The following is a 20,747-nucleotide window of genomic DNA, read 5'->3' on the forward strand; positions in this document are numbered from 1 at the left end:
CTTTGCCAGACAAGCAAAAGTTGGGAGAATGTGTCTTTGGAAGATCTGTGCTTCAAGAAATACTAAAGGGAGGCCTCAGGCCATAGGAAAATTATTTCAGATGGAAGCCCGGAACTGCAGGAAGGAATGAAAAGCATCAGAAATGGTAAATATGTAGGTAAATCTAAATGAATATCAATTGTACAAAACAGTAATAATATCTCATGAGATTTAAAATATAGCAACGATAGCACAAAAAGCAAGACAAGCAGCAAACGCAAATTAAAGTGTCTTGAGGTACACTGTATAAGAAATAGTAAAAGAACTAATTTTTATTAGACTGATAAGTTAAGGATGCATGTTGTTATTCTGATGGAAACTGCTAACAGAAAAGCAAAAGAATATACAGCTACTGGGTTATAAAGGAAGGAGAATGGAATCAATAGAATAAAAAAGATTCAAAGATCAGAACTGAGAGAAAAAAGTCAGAACAGATAGGAAAGTCAAGAAACAAACAGCAAGACAACAGATTCACACACAAGCAGGCCCAGGCTGCTGTGCTGGGGTCACTCCAAGGCCCCTGGGCTTACTAGGCAGGCACTGCAATCTGGAAGCCCACTCTACCGGGGCCCCTGGAGCCAAACACTGGTTTCTGCTACTTGTATTTTTAGAATGAGGAGGCTGTGGGGGGAGGAGGTACCAGAGCTCCAGATTTCCACCAGGGTGACCTGGATCCAAATCTCCACTCTGATGCTTCTGAGAAGGGGAAAGTCCATGCCTTCATGGTCTCCATGTGGACATGAGGGACAGCTGTCTCTCATGAGGCTGAGTGGGGATGACACAGGCTATGGACATTACCACTGAACAGACAAGAGTGGTGTCCTGGAGGTGGCACAGGCCAAACCACCCATTCAACACTGCTGCCCATCCCCCTAGACCCTGAGGGCTCTGCCAGTTGGGATGGGGACATGGCAGACCTTCAGTCCAAGATGGAACAGCCTATTTCCCAAACCCCAGTAACCTTTATGCACAGCTGGGGACAAGCAGCTCAGCTGCCACCTGCATGCCCGCCCACGGCCCCTTGAAATACCCCCCGATGTACCTGGGTGCCTGAGCGGATAGAAAGTGGTCCTGTGTGGCCTGCAGGGTGGCAGGGATGCTCTCTGTTTCTGCACAGCATGCACTGAGTGACAGGGATGGCCAGGACACTCCACCGGCAGCAGTAAAGGCCTTGCTAGAGAAAAGTGTCCTTCCTCTTCTCTGCCTGCCTCCGTAGCCTGTTCTGGTTCCCACTAGCCTGGCACCAGTTATTAGTGGGTCTTGTAGCTTGGGCCAGCCAGGAGCCTGGCTTCTTGTTTTACTCATCTCTGTAGCCTTCATTTCTCAGAACTGGGTATGGAATTGATGTGGGTCAAAATCTTCTGGATAGGGCAAGGAGAAGATAGGATCCAACTCCAAGGAGTCCTTCCTACACCCGAGGCAATGCCTGGGCAATGGGCCAAAGGAAGTGTGGGGTGATCCCAGCTCCTTCCGCCAGCCCTCCCGTTCTATGTAGGTACTCTGGAGGACACAGATCTTAGAGACCCTTCCCAGGGCTAACCCCCTCCTAGGGGAGAAAGAGCCCATTACAATGTTCAAACCCTTTGGCCCAGTAATCCTGCTCTGTGGAAATCATTCCATGGAAATAGTAACAGAACCAGGACAAGCAAAACAAAACATTCTACATACAAATATTTCTGGCAACAAAATCTGTGATATCTATAGGGTAGACACCTCTGGACTCCTTTCTGGCAGAGTCCCCTGAAGTCAACTAGAACATCCTTCCAGAGGATGGCCAAGTAAGGAGGAGGAAAAGCAAAGCATGGTACAGTGAGAACACCTGGCTGCAAGTGTCAACACAGGGAAAGGTACAAGATCAGCATGGAACACGGATGCTGGAAATTGTCAGACGGACTCTGTTTGGTGGTTAACTTTTTCCTTCAGGACACTTGAGGTTGACTTAATAGCAAATGAAGCTTTTAAAGGGCTCACTGGCTTCCCCACTTGTGGGCCGAGACTGCCCTCCAGCTGTCCCCCAGCAGGGTGACTCTGGCCCCACTTTGAGGACAGAGAACACTACAGGATAGTAAAAGCTCACTCCCCTTTTCCCACCCAGTCAGCCCTGGCCCCACCCCACCAACCCAACTGGACACCCTGTCCTTCCACGGTACTTCTCCCACACAGAGGATGCAGGTCAGCTGCAGGACATGACACAAGGACTGACCATGTGCAGGACAAGGCTGCCACAGCCCCGGGGGTGAACAAAGCCTCTCAAGCAACCCCTGGCAAATGCCTCCTCAGAGGGTTTCAGGGAAAGGGTGGGCACTCCCGTGTCCTCTGGACCCTGACTTCCTGCTGCCTCCCTAAAGCACAGGTGATAGTGACTGGGAGAAGACCTCCTTCTCAGCCGGGGCACCCTCAGAACCACCTTCAATGTAAGGCAGTGGCTATTCTTCTATTTTCCAGAAAATAGTCCAGGGATTCACAGATGTGCCCAAGGACCTTTAGTTAAGGGAAGAGCCAGAGTCAGAATCCAAACCCAAGTATCTGGCCTTGAGGTAGACCACCGCACCTACACACCAACCCAGCCCCAGCTCCTCAGGGAGCAGCAGCCCCTGTGGAGGAGAAGAGGCTACCTGACACAACTAGGGGGCCTGCCCAGGGTTGCAGGCGGTTCAGTGAGTGCTCTGGGCCGCTGGTGCTCCTCAAGGGGAAAAGTCCTGCTGGGTCCACCCCAGAGTGCAGCCTATAGCACCAGCCTCAAAACACCTCCTTCCTCAGATCACCCAGCTTTCGCAGCTGCCTGGAGAACATCCCTCAGCCCTAAAATCACAATGGGTCAAGAGGCAGAAAGAACTTTAGAAATAAAGTTTAGTAATGGGGAGGCCAGAAGAGCCCTAATGGGCTGGGGGTGAGCCCCACATGGGAGCCCCACTGAGACAGATCTACAGCAATGCCCACACAAGCTTACCCAGCGGTGTCAGCTCCAAGGACAACTGAGAGGTGCCCACCCCCAGGGAAATGGCTTATAAACAGCCAGCAACTATTCAAGGCAATGACCAGAGTTGGGCATTAGTGAAATGAGGCCCCCACCCAGCTGGAAGCTACCATCACATTTGGGTCGCAGGCACTGGACTCACTCCTACCCAAGACTCTGTGGAGCCCAACTTGGGTTCTCTATACCTTCAGGATGCATTTTGCATCCCCATAGCTAGCAGGTCATTAAAGAACTTGAAACAGTCGATATGGCCAAAAAGAAGGGACTAGAAAATAGATTATGGTACTCTCAGAGAAGAAATATTAAACAGTCACTGAGAATTTTATAGCAGTATATTTAATAAAAGACAGCCACGATATGGTATGTGAGAAAGGTTACAAACCAGCAGGATATGCATAAGTACAAGTTAAACATGTATTTTTTAAGTTTTCTACAATGAAAAAAAAAAATCTCTCATTTATGTACTTTGAACATTAATTTAATTTCAAAAAGAGGGGAGGAGGGCCCATGAGATGAGAACCGGACCAGCCACACTGGCTGGCTGGGCCCAGATGTGGGGGGAAAGAACCCTGAACAATCCACTGCCCCACCTCCCCTACCCTACTTCAGGCCCAATCTATCCTATAGACCGTCTCTGTGCGTGTGTGTGTGTGTATGTGTGTGTGTGGTGTGTGTGCAGTGCTCAACCCACAGGGCTGCCTTGGGTTGCAAACTGCCAGTCCCCGACCCCTGCTGCAGGCAGCCAGAGACTCCTCCTCTTTTTACCACACAGCTGCCTGGCACCCCTGATACCCATTCTTCTGGCCCTGACCAAGTGTGCACATAGGACAGAGGCCATAGTGCTTCCCCATTTGGGGGTAGCTAGGGGAGCCTGCAGGCAGAGGACAGGGATGGCTGCAACATGAGGGGACAGGATGAGCTCTGTTGTTCTCCCTCTGGCTGCACATCAAACAGGAACCAGGGGAGGGGGGCCCAGTACCAGTTCCAGGCCCTTTTGGTTGACAGATCTTGGACAAGTCTCTTCTACAGGTGGTTTCCTCACCTGTAAAATGTGGACCACACCTATCCCCAGAACAAGGGTGGAGATGAAATGAGAAGGGCTCTGGACAGACTGAAGATCATGACATATAAGATGTCTCCAACTCTCTGACTACACAGATGGGAAGTGCTCGGCCGGGTCACATGGTGAATCGCCTTCCCACGACACCACCTTCCTTAAACGAGTTCTCTTGATTCATTCTCCCACAGGATCAGGAAACAGGATCAGGAAAAACAGATGGCTGCGGATATCTGTGCTGCTGCCTCAGCACAGTCATGGAGCCATGGCCCATCCCCAGGATGGGGACATCCCTGGCCCTGGAGAGAGAGTGCGATAACTCATGAGGTGTGGGTAGGAGTCACCCTGGCTGTTAGCAGGAGAGTGGAGCAGTATCTGCCGAAACAAGCTGACATCACAGACCTGAGAACATGCCCTGGTGCATGAACACCAGCTCCAGGACCAGACCCACAAAGGAGAGGAGGCCTGGCCTTTGCCAGACTAAGAGGCTTGTGCACTGGGGCTAGGGCTGGACTGGGCCTCAGCTGGGGCGGAGCCTCTATCCACATGGGGGTCACAGACATGTGCCTTTGGGGAACAGGTTTTTCAGGCTCCGAGAGGGCAGGTCAGTGGCCCAGCTTCTTCTGCAGTACTTGGCCATAGAGATGCCCAGGATGAACCACTGTGCCTGAAAGGAGACTGATCACTCCAGATGGGTACAGACCCCAATCCAAAGCCACAGCAAGGCTAATGGGGGGCCGAGTGTTTGGGGTTTGCTTGTTCAGACACAAGGAAACAATATAACCCTGGGTGTGCTACACCACCCTTCTCCCTCCCATCTGGCAGCCCCATCCCACAGGCATGGTGGCCCATGACCATCAGCCACGAATCTGACACTAAACCCACCTCCACTGCACACAAGCCAACCTGTGATCAGAAGGAACTGACCGAGGACTCAAAAAAAAAAAGCAGCTGACATGAGTGCCCCTTTCTGTGGGCCAGTGTTTCAGGGCCACCAGATCACATCTTCTTATCTGGGCACTGAGCAGGGGGTGGAGGGAAAGGAGCTGTGTTAGAGATGAGTCATCCACATCCCTGCAGGGTTAGCCACAAGGAGAAGGCTGGCTGGAACACAGCAGAGGAGAAGCAGGGGCCCTTTGGGGGCTGGGAACACATCTTTCCTTTTCCACAGAGCCCAGCCTGGGTTGGTCGCCCTGCTAAGGGCTGACTCTCACCCAATGGTGATTCGGTTGTAGGACTTATCTTGAAGAGTATTAAAAAAAATAAAAATAAAAAAATTGTAAGGAGTTTTGATCTACAGAATCAAGGCAGTTCCAATCAAAATCCTGGTGGTGTTTTTGTTTTTTAAGATATCAAGCTGATTCTAAAATTTACAAGGAAAGGCAAAGGAACTAGAAAAGGCAGACCAATTCTGGAAAAGACCTCTGTGGGCAGGAGCACGGGCAGAGAGGAAGGTGCATGACTCCCCAGGACAGGTGGTGAGGGTCAGGGTCCTGGGGCTCCTGCCTCTGATGCCACCGGAGCACCCCATTTCCTAAGCCACAAACCCCGGCCCTGCAGCAAATCCAGTGAGACAATCGAATCTGCAAAATGATGCCACTGAACTTATTTACTGTAAAAAGCTCTACAAAGTGGTTCCTGATCAGTAATTTCTTGGTCACATAGGTTAATTTTTACTCCTACCCCCCTGCCTCGTTTTTCCCAACCTTTGTCCTCTTTGCAAAATTAGTACACGATTTACAGGGAAGTTAATTCTGCCTTTTCAAGGTGTGTCAGAGTCTTTTTAGCATTCTTGGGAGGACCTCCAAGTATCTTCCACTGAGAGCCCCAGCACCAGCCAGGAAAGCCGCTATGGCATGCAAGTTTTATTTCTCTCCTCATCTTTCAGTTGAAGACATGGAGGCTCGCAGAGCCTACCCCAGCCCTGCAGGGCCTGTTCTGCCACGGAGGGAGTCCAGGGAGGGGCTGCAGAGGGATCTGGCGCTTCCTGAACTCTTGCCGCCGCCCCCCCCCCCCACACCTGCCAGATACTTGGCAGCACATCAGAGTCCCCTGGGGAGCTCTGAAAGGAATTCCAATTCCAGCCCAGGCCCTTCTTACATTCTCCTCAGGAGAGGCCAAGGGGCAGCCAGGTGAGAAGCACCAGCCCAACGACCCTAGCCCCAGCTGGGAGGTCCTGGGGGGGACAGGCCCTGCCTGACTCAGCCATCAGGCCCCCACACCATGCAGGGAAGAGCAAGCTGCTGGACACATACAGGTACCCAGTAAAGGGGAAGAGGGAGCAGAAAAAGAAAAGGTGACAGAAAAGCAGGGCTGAAAAGGACCTCTGTTTCATTCATTAATCCCTCATTTGTAGACATCGAGCACCTGATGGGTGGCAGGTCAGAGGCATCATTACACTAGGGGAGACAGAGAAACAAATAAATACACAACAGGAAAAATGCCAGTAAATGCTACATGCTTCAGCAGACAACTAAAGTACAGTGATGTGATGAGAACGACAGGGGCCAATTTGTTGAGTGGCCAAGTAAGGCCTCTTAGAAGCTGACTTTTAAGCTTGGATCTGAATGACAAGACACACACGTGCAAAGCTCGGGGGATGAGCACTCTAGCCAGGGCAAAGGCCCCGTGGCTGGGAAAACCTTTGAGTGTTCAGGGAAGGAAAAGGCCGGTGCCATGGGAACATAGTGGGGAGCAAGAGGAGAGGAGCGCAGGGGTGGAGAGGTCATATCTCCAGGCTTTCCGGGCAGCAGGCAGCGGAGGGAGTGTGTAGGGAGGACCAGGGCTGCCTTCAGCTGAGGTGGTGAAGCTGGCGGTGCAGTGGGTGGAGCTTGATCCTGCCTGACTGGTTAGATGGGGAGGCCTTCAGGGATCCACTGGTCGTGCCCTCTTGCCCATGGAATGAGGGCTGGGGAAGGGCGGAAACTTAGGCCACACACCTGGTCGATCGCTGAGCTCCATTCTTCCCTGGGTCGTCCCCTGACTCCTCTCTCTGGTTTTCTCTGAGCCCACATTTTCTCTGGGGCTTTGGAGACAATGCAGGATTTGAAGAGGTGAAGAAGAAAAGGGAGGAGAGCAGGTCACCATGCTGCCAGAGAAGAGGACTGTTCTTTCCACGCTAGTAAGAAAGGGAGAGGGCCCAACAGCAGGCTGTTTCAGAGAGGCACAATCTGGGTGACGCCAGGTCTGAGGGGTGCAAGAAAGTTATGCAGCTGAGGTGTCAGGGACTCTGGGGAGCAAGTGCTGGCAAAGCTCCTTGCCTAGGCCCTGGGGTCAGCAGGATGCCAGCAGGACTCAGGGTGGAAAGAAAGGCTGGTTCTCCACCAGCTATGGGCTCCTCAAGGTTAGGACCATGACCTGGACCTATGGGATGCCACAGACACTTGGGCACAAGATGTGCACAGAAGGCGCTCTACCAAGGCTCAGATTAAGGACCCACCCAAACCCTCTAGAGGGACAGCCCCAGAGCCAAGTTCCTAATTACCAGGCTAGACCTATTCCATCATACACAAATGCCTTAAAAAAAAAAAAAAAAGACAGATTAGAGAAAAGCAGAACGTCAGAACATGACAAGCTGAAGCAGAACTCAGTTCAACGTCCAGTAAGTGTGGTCCCTGGGCTGCTGTGAGCCAAGGGACACGAGGCCTTGTACTCAGCCAGCTCAGCAGGCTCAGGATGGGGTCTCAGAGACGGGGCACATACTCCATCACAAATGACCCACTAAGACCAGGGTGGGCAAAGCCTTGGTGTGGGGCCTCCCCTGGCAGGCTCTCTTTTATCCAGAGTTCAATGAAAGGAATTTGGTACTGCTGCAAGCCCCTTCACTTCAGCTTTTAGGCTGTTTTTATTATGAAATATCTCAGACACACAGAAAAGTTCAGAGAGAAACATAACACGTATATTCACCACCCCACCCCCCAGAGTAACAAAAGGAATATTTTGCCATATTTGAGACAGGTTTTTTCCCTCCCTCCATCCCCCAACCCTGCTTTTTCCTTAAAGAAACCCTATCATAGATAAGGTTCCTCCCCGCCTCCCCAGCCACTGGTAATCCAGGGTTGACATTACTCCCCACACAAAAAATAGGCTGCTTCCACTTTCTTCACAGCACCTCACGTCTTAGCATACACTTGTTCACGTGTTTACAGTCTGACTCCCTCTTGAGAATGTCAACTCCATGAGGGCAGGGATTGCATTTTGTTCACTGTTGCCTCCCAGGGGCTAGAATGGTGCCCTGTGCAGAGCAGGCAACCAATGAAGTCAGTACTTCTTGAAGGAGTCACACACATACAATATCGTTCTGAGTATTTCTAAATTTGATAAAAATTTTCCTGCCTTATATCTTCAGTTCTGAAGCCTGCATTTTCCTCCACTCAATACCATGTTTGAAATTGAATCACATGGTTCTACATTCAAGTTTCCTATTATACGGCCCACCCGCCTGCTAACCAATGACCCTCCTCTTTCTCCTCATGGAGAAGGAGGGTCAGAGAAGGTACCACTCAGCAAACGAAGACAGCCCAGAAACTGGAACCCAAGGCTCAAGCCAGCGATTGGCAACATAAAAACAAAGCAAAAGAAAACTTAAGGATCTCTAAGCAGTTACCACAGAATGGAAGGAAATATGCAGGCACCCACTCCCAAATCATACAAGTCTAGTGTCACTGGGCAAAGGAGCACCTGCCTGGCCCTGTCTCTCCATCACCAGCAAGGGCCCCTGAGGTCCTGGCAGCTTGTGTACAGCAAAAGAGCATAAGGCCCAGTGCTGAGAGACCCAGGGAGGGCCCCAGCTCTGCCACTGTGCAGCACAAACCTCTCAGTAAGGGCTGTTACCATCTCGGAACCTAGGAGAGGCAGTGAGGACCCCACAGGGCGGCTGGGAGCATGGTGGGAAAGCACTGTGTAAACCAAAGTTCCACACAGGCGTGGACTTGTTAAAGATTGACCCATGATTAAAAAGGCAGAGATAAAGGACCTGCATATGGGGAGGGTTCTGCTCATCCTGGTGCAGGAAAACAAGGCTGTGGCCCTAGGAAAGTCTGCCCCAGCATGCCAGCCCAGCTTCCTCTGTGGAGCACCATCTCCCCTCCTGCCCACCACGGTAAGACTTTCTCAGAGCATCAGGATCTACTCCCCCGAGCAAGCAGTTGCCTGCACAGGCACTGAGCCTGAAGGAAACTGCTCAGGGCAGAGGAAGTCAAGGCCTCCTGTTTGTAAAGATACAAAGTCTGATCCCAGGCAGAGATCTGCAACCACCCTTATGGTCTGGAGTCAGGTGTGGGAGGAAGGGCAAGGGACCCCCAGACGCTTCCGGAACGGCTAGTCAGTCAACACTCTTCCCAGCTCAAAATGATCAACAGCGCAGTCTCTCTCTGTCTCACACACTGGTTCCTGCAAATGTTTCCCGGGCATTTGCTATGCAAAGCAGCACCCAAAGCTCTGTGGAGGTCCCAGGCCTCAAGGCCAGGGGAAGACGACCTGCATGCAACCATGAGGGAAGGGCACCCAGCCCCTCACATGCTGTGTTTAGGAAACTTAAGCTGACTCAACCAGATGGCAGAATCTGCAGAATAAAATAAATTCTCTAAATGAACTACTGTGGGGAGTGATGTGGATGGCATTGCGGGAGAAAGACAAAGAGAAAGAAGAGGAGGCCTTTCAGCTGAGCTTTACATGAAGACCAAGATGTCAGGGGTGGAGAAGGGATGAAAAGGAATTCCAGGCTGAGAGGACAGCAGGAACGGATGAACAGATGAAGCACTGTTCAGGAAATACTGAGTGGCCCAGGGTGGATAAAGGGAAACCAGAGGAGCGTGGACAAAGCTGATTGCCCAGCAGGGCCTCACACACCAGGTAAAGAATTTGGACTTGATTTTGCAGGCAACGTAGAACCACCCCACAAAAGACGTTCAAGGAGAAGAGTGACAGGTCCTAACATGAGGGTTAGAAAGAAAATGCTGGGATCTGAGTTAAGAGCAGGATGGCAAATGGGGTAAGGGCACCAGGAAGGCCCCGACTAGTGAGAGGTTGAGATTTTCAGGTCTGGACGAGGCGGCCTTGGGGTGGAGGGGAAGGGATGGGTAGCGATTGTGGATGCAGAGCTGGGAGGACGCAGAAACAGAACAGGTGTGGGAGGAGAGAGCAAGGCAGAATGCTGCACACTCATCCGTGTACCAGGCATTACCTGTGCCTCTCGCCTTCCTCCTCTTCTTCTCGGAGCTGCTTGTTCTTCGGCTCCCCATCTTCCTTGTCCTGCAAAGGAAGGGGAAAATCACCTACTCAGATGAACACTCATACTTCCAGCCCACATTGTCAGGAGCTAATGAAGAAGTCACCTCAGGAGCCAGAAACGCTGGCAAGGACCACCTTGGTGTTCTGGTCTCCAAGTGGGGCCTGTGCCTGCTGCAGCCCCATCCCTCCCTGCCCTGGCAGAGGTGAAAAACCCCATGACCCAGCCCAGCCCAGCCCCAGGCACATAGTGGCCCTCCAGGAACACCAGGAAAAGCAGCTGGATGGTTTTCGGTGGTGAGAAACAAGGCTGGTCTGTGCCACGGAGGGCCCACACCAGCAGGCTACCAGCCGCCTTCACAGGTCTGGATGGAGCTGCCCACTGAACTGGGAGAGACCGGGAAGGAGGTAGCAGGAACCAGAGCAGAAAGGGAGCTCAGGCCTCCTGACCCACCCCGGCCAGGGATCTCTTCAGGAAACACCATGTTATCCCTTTAAGGGTAACATAACTCAAACCAGGACCAAGCTTCTTACAAGACTTGCTGCCCAGTCTGCAAGGTAGTGCACAGGGGCAGAGGGAGGAGAGTTAGTTTGAAGTTTGTATGGGAAAAATTTCTTCTGAATCTGGTTGTTTTCTCCCTGCACCTCTACTACCACTACCCCCCGCCCCCACCACACCCTCTTTTAAGTCTACAGATGTCAGGTTCATCTCAACCTCAATATAGGATGCTTAGTTCTCCAGTTCCACCAAGGGCTGGGACAGAAGGAAAGGACCATGCTGCTTCCACCTATAGCAGAAATGCATTTCTGGGCTTTCTCTCTCACAATGTTATTACCACTGTTGGATCAGACCTTCCTGTGGACACAATGACGCCAGCATTATGTGTGTGTGTGCTCAAATGCCTGCCCTCAGTGCACCAAGAATTGGACTAAAAGACTCCAAAAGAGACCTGCTGTGGGCCTCTGTATGCCAGGGTTGACCCTATAGGTGGTGCTCCACGTGCACCTCATTACTGACAGTGACCTTCAAATCCTCCTGCTGGTGTGTGTTCTGAGGAAATGTTTGGAAGCGCCTTGCAAAGGGAACCTGTAGTGAAGGCTGTAAGAATGATCTGGAGGTGACATCAACTTATGTAAAACAGCTGCTTATAACCACCTGCGCTAGCTCTTCTAGAAGTTTATGTCTCTGACAGCTGTCTCCCTGGGAGCGACATTTGTTTTGTCACTTCCTGCCAGTGTTCATGGTGAATGGAGACCTAGAGAATGACCAGACCCTACCACTCCTGGACCACACAACCTATGGGGGAGGAGACCACCACTAAAACCACGTGGAAGGCCTGGCCAAGAGAAAGCCTTTTGTGATGTGAACAGATCAAGATACTCTCCTCACTCCCGCTGCCCAAGGCAGCTGTCTCATGGGGGTGAGGCAGCAGGAACAAAATAACTGGCTAAGTGACAGGAGCTACAAGAGAGAGGTCAAGATGGTTCTTGGGGTTTGGGGTTGGACTTCCCACTGAGGGATGGGCAGACAGAAGTAGGAAGGGCATCCCCAGCAGGGAGCACAGCTTAAATAAAGGCTGGGGTGTGGTCTGAAGAACATGCAGGGGGCTGGAGTAAGCAGTTGGGTGAAAGTGAAAACAGGGTGAGGCAGGTGGGGGCCATTCACAGAGGGCCCTAGCCGGTGATCCAGAGGAGAGACATGGGGAGCTGCTGGAGGATGGACCAGAAGCCTTTGCTAAGAGTCTGCTGGCTTCTGCTGGGCAGGGCAGGCCCCGGAGCAGAGAGGCCAAGACTGGGTAATGGCCAAAGGAAGGGAGAGAAGAGAACAAACTCTTGACTGAGAAACAAGTTCTCCAAATAGCTCCCAGGCCTGCTGGGGCCTGGATGGGACCTTCCAAAGATACTGAAAACTAAGCAATGGGAGGCCAGGTCTCAAGCAAAGAGGGACCCGGTTGATGGACGCAGCCCTCCCTGACTAAATGCTAGTCAGTGAAGCAAGCAGAAACCTGGACAGTCAAACAAAAGGTTCCTTCCCAAATGTCAGCCAGTGGACTCACTGCTGGCCAGAGGTGTCTGCCTCAAGTGAAGGGGATGACATCATCTCCCTCGGTAAGGAAGAGGTGGATAAGCAGAAAGGGCTCAGCTTTCCCAGAAGAACCTGGTGAAGTAAGGCTCCCAACCTTATAGGAAGGCTTCTTTCCATAGGGGCACTGATAACCTGACCACCTGATAGAAGAGGAGGGGAACTGCTATTGGGAACAGGAATGAGCCTTTGGGAGTGAGTCTTTTGCAAATACCATATCTCCTCCCAACCCTTGAGTGAGGTTAAACTTGGTCACCGCCACACCCAGAGACATTTAAGTGCCTCAGCAAAGGCTGAGTTATTCATTAATAAATAAGAAAACACTCAACTCTCAACATTTTAAATGCCCAGCAGTCTGGTGGGTGGGGCGCAGCAACAGCTCTGCAGATGGCAGGAAGTTAAGAATGACCCCAGCTTGGGATGCACGTCTGAGGCAGGAGCAGGTGAACAAATGAATAGGCCACGTAAGTGGGGATCTGAGGGGTGCCCAGCTCTTCCGGCCAAAGTGAGTCACAGTCAAGATGGTGAGCATACATGAAAAGGAAAGTTGCTTCTAGATGATGCTGGTCTAGGTCACCAGCCGGGAAGCAACCTGGGCACTCACTCACTGTCTGGGATGGAGGAAGGAGGTGCAGACCAGCCTACCAGCCCACCCCAGCCTGAGAAACACACACAGCCTCAGAACTGGAAGGCTTGCAGGATTGCCACATTCTGGGTCCTCAATTCAACCTAGGGGGAAACCTAGGAAAAGGTAATAGTGAAAAGGGGGATCTCCCAAAAGTCATGCAACTTGCCAGTGGTGGCTGCTAGCCTGGCTCAAAGGCTTCCTTGTCCCTGCTGTGCAGCTGCACCAAGGTGACAAGAGATAGCATATCAAGAGTGTCACTGAGTTTCTAAAAATGCTGATCAAAGCTGCCTCTCCTGTGCTCCGTACTGGGTTCAGATCTGGCCACCTGTGTCCGGACCCAGCCACAACCAACCGGAGTCCAGTTCTAGCCCAGGTGGAGACACCAGCAGAGGCTCAGTTCCCAAGGTTAGAGACACTGCACCATCCTGAGACTCTAAAATAAGACCCACTGGCTAACCGGCCCCAAACACACCTTTCCCAAATTTCTCCACCTTTATCCCTCCTTTCCAGTTCCTACTCTCCATCACTTCCCTTCTCTTCTCCTCTGCCACCTCCTAAGGACCCCATCATTACTAGGCACCCATTAGCCAGCTTCTCTGCTCTGGAGAACACAGCTCCCTCTAACTGGGCACTTCCCCGCCCCTAATCCGTCTCCCCCAAGTCTCCCTCCATCTTATCCATCCACATCGCTGGTATCCTCTTTGAAGGCACTAGTCAGATTGCACCACAATCTCTGCTCAAAGCTCTCACTGGCTTTCCACACCCCCAGGACAAAAGCCACTGCCTCAACCCCACCTACCTGGCCCACGGAGGTGCAGCCTCCCAAGTCCCCATCACCCACCCTACATCCTATTCACCGTTGCCCTTGCCCAGAACACCCTGACACTGGACACTTTGTCTCAAATCCTGAAATGTCCACCTGAATCCCAAAGAAAACCCCACCTCTGAGCAATCATGAAAGCCCAGCTCAAAGGACGCCTCCATGAGAGAGCCTTCGGAGATGCCCAGACAAAGGGCCTTCTTGTTCCTCTGGGCCCAGAACACATCGGGGTCTGACCTTAAGCCTAGGACACACCTTCTTATCTATACATAACCAGACCTCATCATACCTTCCCCAAGTCCCTCTCAGTGTGGGGCATCTCCTGGAGCTCATCAAGGCCTAGCCCAGAGCCTGGACCACACAACTTTCATCAACTCTTTGCCAATTTAACTCCTAGTCTCTGTACCATTCGAGAAGGTCAAACTCTTAGAAACACTGATGGGTGTAGGGCAGGAGAGCCAGGGCCTGAAGGGAGGCTGTCCCCACAGCTTTCTTGCCTTCTCCTGGACCCCAGCTGAGGTCTCCATACCTAAGCCTTGCCCTTGCCCTCACCTCCCCCTGAGCCTGCAGAAGGAAGGAGCTTCTCAGGCAGGACTACAAGGGGTCTTGAAAATACCCCCATGCAAAATAAAGCCTGTCCACCTGTTTCCTAATGTTTGAAATACTTTTGCCAGGGGCAAAATTTTTTATAAATAAAAGTAGGGTTGTGTAAAAGGCATCTAAACTGGAAAAGAAGTAACACTACCCCTATTGGCAGATGACATGATCCCGTACATAGAAAATCCTGAAGAATCTACAAGAAAGCTCTAGAGCTAATAAATGAATTCAGCAAAGTGGCGGAATACAAGATCAATACACAAAAATCAGTGATCTTACACATACCAACAATGAACAATCCAAAAAGGAAATCAAGAAAATTCTCAGGAGAAATTAAGTTTCAAACCATATATCAGAAAATGGTTTGAAATCCAGAATACATAAAGAACTCCTACAACTCAACAACAAAAAGACAAACAACCCAATTAAAAAGCAGGCAAATAAAAAAAATAAATAAAAAACAGGCAAAGGATGTAAGTAGACATTTCTCCAAAGGTGATATACAAATGGCCAATAAGGACATTAAAAGATACTTAACATCATTAGCCATTAGGGAAATAAAAATTAATAACCACAATGAGATACCATGAGAATGGCTATTTTTTTTTTAAAGGAAAATAGAAAGTGTTGGAGAGGACGTGGAGAAATTGGAACTCTAGTGCATTATTTGTGGGAACATAAAATGGTGCAGCCACTGTGGAAAGCAATATGGTGGGTCCTGAAAAAGTTAAATACAGAATTACCATTTGACCTGGCAATTCCATTTCTAACCATACCCAAAAGAAGTGAAAATAAGGACTCAAGCATATATTTGTACACCAATGTTCACAGAAGCATTATTCACAACAGCTAAAAGGTGGAAGCAACCCAAATGTCCATCAGCAAATGGATGGATAAACCAACTGTGGTATATACCTACAATGGAATATTACTCAATCATAAAAAGGAATGAAGTTCTGATACATGCTACAACACAGATGAACCTTGAAAACATTACGCTAAATGAAATAAGCTGACACAAAAGGCAACATGTTATATGATTCCACTTATTTGAAATATCTAGAATAGGCAAATTCATAGAGACAGAAGGTAGATTACAGGTTACCAAGGGCTGGGGGGAATGGGAAATTATTGCTTAATGTGTACAGTTTCTGTTTTGAGTGATGAAAAGGTTTTGGTAATGGATAGTGGTGATGGTAGCACAATATTGTGAATGTAATTAATGTCATTGGATTGTACACTTAAAAATGGTTAAATGGCAAATTTTATGTTAGATTATCAATATAATAAAAAAAAGAGTGGCTGAAAACAACAATAAGCATTTATCACCACACAGTTTCTGTGGGTCAGGAATCTGGGAGCAGCTTAGCTGATGGTTCTGGCTTAAGGTCTCTCGTGAGACTGCAGGAAGATGCTGGCCAGGGCCGCAGGGAAGGCTTGGCTGGGCTGGAGGTTCCGCTTCCACCAGGGTTCACTCACCACTGATGCTGGGTGTTGGTAGGAGTCCTCAGTTCTTTGCCACATGGACCTTTCCATAGGGTTGCAAAAGTGTCCTCACAACCCAAGAGCAAATGATCCAAGAGAAAGCAAGGCAGAAGTTGCAATGCCTTTTCTCACCTTGGAAGTTACACATCATCATTCCACAGTATTCTACTGGTTACAAAGATCAGGCCTATTAGTGTGGAAGGGGACTACACAAAGATGTGAATACTAGTGAAAGGAGATCATTTGAGGCCAGCTTGGAAGCTGGTGACCACATGCTCTTATTTAAAAATTTTTTCTTTCTACTTACTTTGAACTTAATATACTCTTCTTTTTCTAGCTTCTTAAAGTAGAAGCTTAGATCATTGATTTCAGACCTTTATTCTTTTCTTATATAAGCATTTAAAGATATATATTTCCTTCTAAGCACTACTTTAGCTGCATCCTATAAATTTTGATATGCCATGTTTTTGCTTTCACTCAGTTTAAAATATATTCTAACTTCCGTTGTGACGTGAAGTGTTTTTTAACATTCAAGTTTCCAAATATTTGGGGATTTTCTAGATATCTTTTTACTATTGGTTTCTATTTTAACTTTGTTGTGGTCAGAAAATGTAAACTATGATTTTAAACCTTTTAAATTTGTTGAGACTTACTTAGTATAGGGTCTATATTTGGTGACTGTTCCATTGCACTTGAAAAGAATGTGTAATCTGTTGTAGTTGGGCAGTGTTCTATAAATTTTAATTAGGTCCAGTTGGTTGATGATAAATGTTTGTGGTTTTCAGCCACTAAGTCCTGGGATGATGTGTTCCACAGCAATAGATAACTAATACACCTTCAAGATCCAGCTCGAATGCCACCTCCTGGAGAAGCCTATGCCAGATCATAGACCAAGGAAACACCCCTACTCCTCTGGTCCCAGCAACACTTGGGACATGCCCCCACCTCCTCTCCACAGACTTGGTGTTTTTAATGATGGGTTTGTGCCTCAGTCTCCTCCACCAGACCTTACCTTCTGGAAGGAGCCCTTGCTAGCTGAGTATGGCCTGGCTCTGAATGGCACCTGAGGGGCAGGTGGGCATGAGTCCACATTTCCAGTCCACGACTGCAAGCTCGACCAACAATCAGAAATGCAGAAGACAGAGTGGGAGAAGGGAGGCTACTGCATTTCCTCCTGCTGCCCCTTCTCACCCAAGTTAAGGGGAGGGTACCCCTTCCCTAACACCTTCCATCCCTGGGTCCCTCTCTGTGTGCCAAGTCTACACTGGGCACAAGAGGGACAAGAACTCTGTCCCTAAGGAGCTCAAGTCTACTCCATGAGGCTGACTTGGGAAACATAACTCTGTGCCATGAGTGGTGAAGAAAGCTTTATTAAATATTTTGTATACTTGGAGGATTGGCAAATGATAGGCACTGTCAGGGAAGGAGGTAATCCTTTAATTCAATTCTAAATGTCCAGTGGAGGTTACCAGGCGGCTAGAGAAGGCAGAATATGCCAGGGGGCAGTAACTGCTTGGCAAAGACATGAGAGCAGAGCAAGGGCACTGTCAAGACCTGTACAGCAGATGCACATGGCTGGCACGGCCATGATGGATGGAGACTAGGAGGAGAGAGGGCTACCTGACCTTCCTCCAGTGCTGTGGGAAGCGTGAGCCTGGAGTGAGAACCAGCACTCTGATAGGGCTCTCTGCTAGTCTAGAAGATGAGTCATGGTTGGTGGGGAGGGAGACCAAAAAGCCGGGGGAGATGCTCCACTCCCAGCCTGTACTTGTCCCAGCCTGCTGCTGTTTGTGGGTGCGTGCTTGGGAGGATGGTTGAGGTTAAAATGAGAACTGGGAACTGTTGCATGGGTAGTTGTGCTGAAGCAGGGGCACTTGAGTTAAGGAGCCATACGAACAAACCCCTCCTCCCATCCTAAGAATTCCCAAGGACTCAAGCTTCTAAGGAGTTGCTGCCAGGAGCTCTCCCTCCTATGAGAAAAGAGGCAAAAAAGGCAAATAAGAGAGACACTTTGACTTCTGATCTAGGTTCCTCCCACCCTTAGATGGATACTGAAGCAGCCAACAGGAACTCATGGGTGCGGAGCCACTTTCCAACGCCCAGGTGAGCGTGCCTCCTTAACTCTGAGTACGCCTGGTATACTGCCCATGGGAAACAGCCATTCAATAATCAAGGCCCCCAAACCCTAGTCCCCGAAGAAGAGGTGAAGCTGGCCCCAGTTTGAGACTTTCCAGTTCTGATTTGGGTCCAGAGTTGGAAAAAAAATCAAAGAGAGATGGGTACATAGTACCTGAGGGAAGGCAAGAAGAGGCTGACAATGCTAAGGGCAAATGGGGCAAGTTTCACAATTTCATCCTGTTGTTTCTGGCTTCAGAGCCGGAAAGGCCCCAAGATGGGGCAGAGGGACTTCCTGTTGGGTGTGGCTGTGGTGGGATCTGTGCTCCAAGGGCACTCGGGGTAAAGCAATCACCAGTTCTGCTGACTCATCCTGAAGATGCAGCGATAAGCCCCAGGCTGACCTCCCCCGGGCCTAGAACCACCCAGAGAGCAGGCAGCAATCCCACTGGGCTGCAGTGCTCTCCACTCAGTGCCCCCGGCACTCAAGGATTACCTGGCCTGCCTGCCAGACTGTGAGTTCCTTGAGGGCACACGCTTGTCTCCCTTGTCTCTGTACCCACAAACCTGCCGTCAACTACAAAGGTACACCACAGTGGCAGAGTCTGGGCTCTGGGTCGGAACCGGACGGGAGAATCCTGGCTCCATTTCTCCCTGGCTATGTGACCTTAGGCAAGTTATTTGACCTGTCTGGCCTTGGTTTCCTCATCTATGAAAACAAGGACAATCAGACTGACATCATGGCACTATTATAAGAATGAAATGATGAGGGAGAAAGGAGAAACGCCTGCAGCCTGGGTGGACAGGGTGGCAGACCCTAAAGGCAGGGAGATTTGGGGCCAGGGCAGAAAGGGAAGAGCTGCAGAGAAGCCAGCAGGCCACAGGCCCAGACTGCCCGCAGCTGCGGAGGTCATGACGTGCTTTCACGTTCGTCCTTCTCACCTGACGTTCCCAGCAATCCTGTCAGGGCAGCGTCAGGACACCTGCTTCACAAAGACACTGGAGGACGTGCCAGTCTGGAGAGACAAATTTCTGATTCCCATCCAAGGCTTCGCTCAGAGCCAGGCAGAGTTTGGCAGGGGAGAGTGGGGACTAACATTCAAGAGGCTGGGGTTGGCTTCTAGTGACCCCTGAGACATTCCCCAAAGGCTCGTGAAAAGAGAAAGGACAAAGTGCTGGGAGCTGAGAGAACAGTAAGGAAGCTGGAGATAAGAGGCAGAACTGGGTCAGCGGCAGTGTGTGAGGACAAGGGGGTGCTTGAGTGCTGTGGGGAGACAGGGAGGAGCCAGAAACAACTCAGGTTCTGACCAGACTTACTGGGAGAATGAAGGAGGCTTTAACAGAAAAAATCAAACAACAAAAAAAAGAGAGGGTGTGGAGGCTTTCAGGCAGACTAAGGTTGAGGCTTGATGCCCAGAGTCTGAGGAAAGCTGGGACAGACAAAGGCGGAGGGCCAGTCTCTGTCAAGGTGTCCTCTGCAGTGGAAAAGGCAGGGCTGGCGCCTCCACTGACACCCCATCTCCAGGCCCAGGGAGCAGCACACAGAGCCATAGCAGCTCCTTGCCAGGCCAGTATGCAGCCTTGCCCCAGATGACTGTGACACCCACTGGGTGTGGGAGAAGTGTGAGGAGCTGGCCGCAAGCCACTTCTGGTCCTATTCTTGCCGCAAGAGTAATTGGGAAACCAGTTATAAGCAAAAGAGGCAGGAGATAACTTCTCCAGCACACTTTTCCTTTATTAGTCAGCAAACGCTGGCTGGTTCCCTTGTGCTGGGTACTCCACACTGGGTACTGAGGATCAAAACGAACAAAGAGGCACCCGTGTTCACAGACCTTGGTGGGGATTCTGGGCCTGGATCTATGGACAGGATTCCAGAGGTCCAGGACCAAACACACCCAGTCCATGCGGGAAAAGGAACATTTTCCTGGAATAAGGATTCATAGCACTTCAGAGTCTCAATGAAATAGTGATCCAAAGATTAAAAACCGTTGGGGAGGGGAAAGGGATCAAGGTCAACAGCAAGGGTTGGGGGAATTCTTTGGGGGACACAGGAGTGTGAGGTGTCTGGGAAGGCTCTCCAAGAGGTGTCACCTGCCCTGCACCTTGAAGGATGAAGGGAGCTGGGGTGGGGCGGGGGAGGGCAGCAGAGGGGACAACCAGCAGAGTGCACTGCACAAGCTAGGAAGGTCCCTCCCTCTGCCCTGGGGCTTCATCCCCATCAGGGAAGAACCACTGGGAAGGTCAAGTACAGGGCAGGGCCAAGACCAGTCTCCCCGCTTTCCTTCATACGCAGCCAGTCTGGACCAGTTCCTCTGGGCAGCCAGGAGCCCTGCCAAATGCCTGCCGGCCCCTCCCTGTAGGAGGCGCTGTGGCACGGAGGAAGCCCCAGCAGGAGGACTGGTAGGTAAATCACAACTGCACAACTCACCAGTGGTGGGACTGCTGGTAAACTGCAGGACTTCTCTGAGCATCTTTCGGTTCCCTCCCCTGCAAAATGTGGCTGGTGCTACTTCAGTAGGGGTGTTTGAGGGTTGAATGAGATAACATGGTTCACCACCTGGTGCAGGTCCCCACACAACCCACAATGGGAAACAGCCTGCTGGCTTCTTGGGGTGCTCCGAGTCCTGCCTGTCCACCAGTGATGGGCCTGGCTCAAACCCTGGCTCTGCTGTACCCCATCCTGTTCTCATCCCCTACCCTGACCCAAGAAAACGGAGA

The 20,747-nt window shown here is 50.5% G+C and overlaps 1 protein-coding gene across 2 annotated transcripts in view; it reads right to left on the reverse strand.

The window, feature by feature from the left end:
* The window catches only part of CCDC12 (coiled-coil domain containing 12), a 60,997-nt gene that overhangs the window by 9,260 nt on the left and 30,990 nt on the right, over nucleotides 1–20,747 (reverse strand). For both annotated transcript variants that reach the window (XM_037849567.1, XM_037849576.1), the window contains exon 2: nucleotides 10,258–10,325. In XM_037849567.1, coding sequence (XP_037705495.1) covers nucleotides 10,258–10,325 — 68 coding nt within the window. The remainder of the gene's footprint in view (nucleotides 1–10,257; nucleotides 10,326–20,747) is intronic.

The sequence above is a fragment of the Choloepus didactylus genome, chromosome 1, assembly GCF_015220235.1.
Source record: "Choloepus didactylus isolate mChoDid1 chromosome 1, mChoDid1.pri, whole genome shotgun sequence".
Taxonomy (NCBI): domain Eukaryota; kingdom Metazoa; phylum Chordata; class Mammalia; order Pilosa; family Megalonychidae; genus Choloepus; species Choloepus didactylus.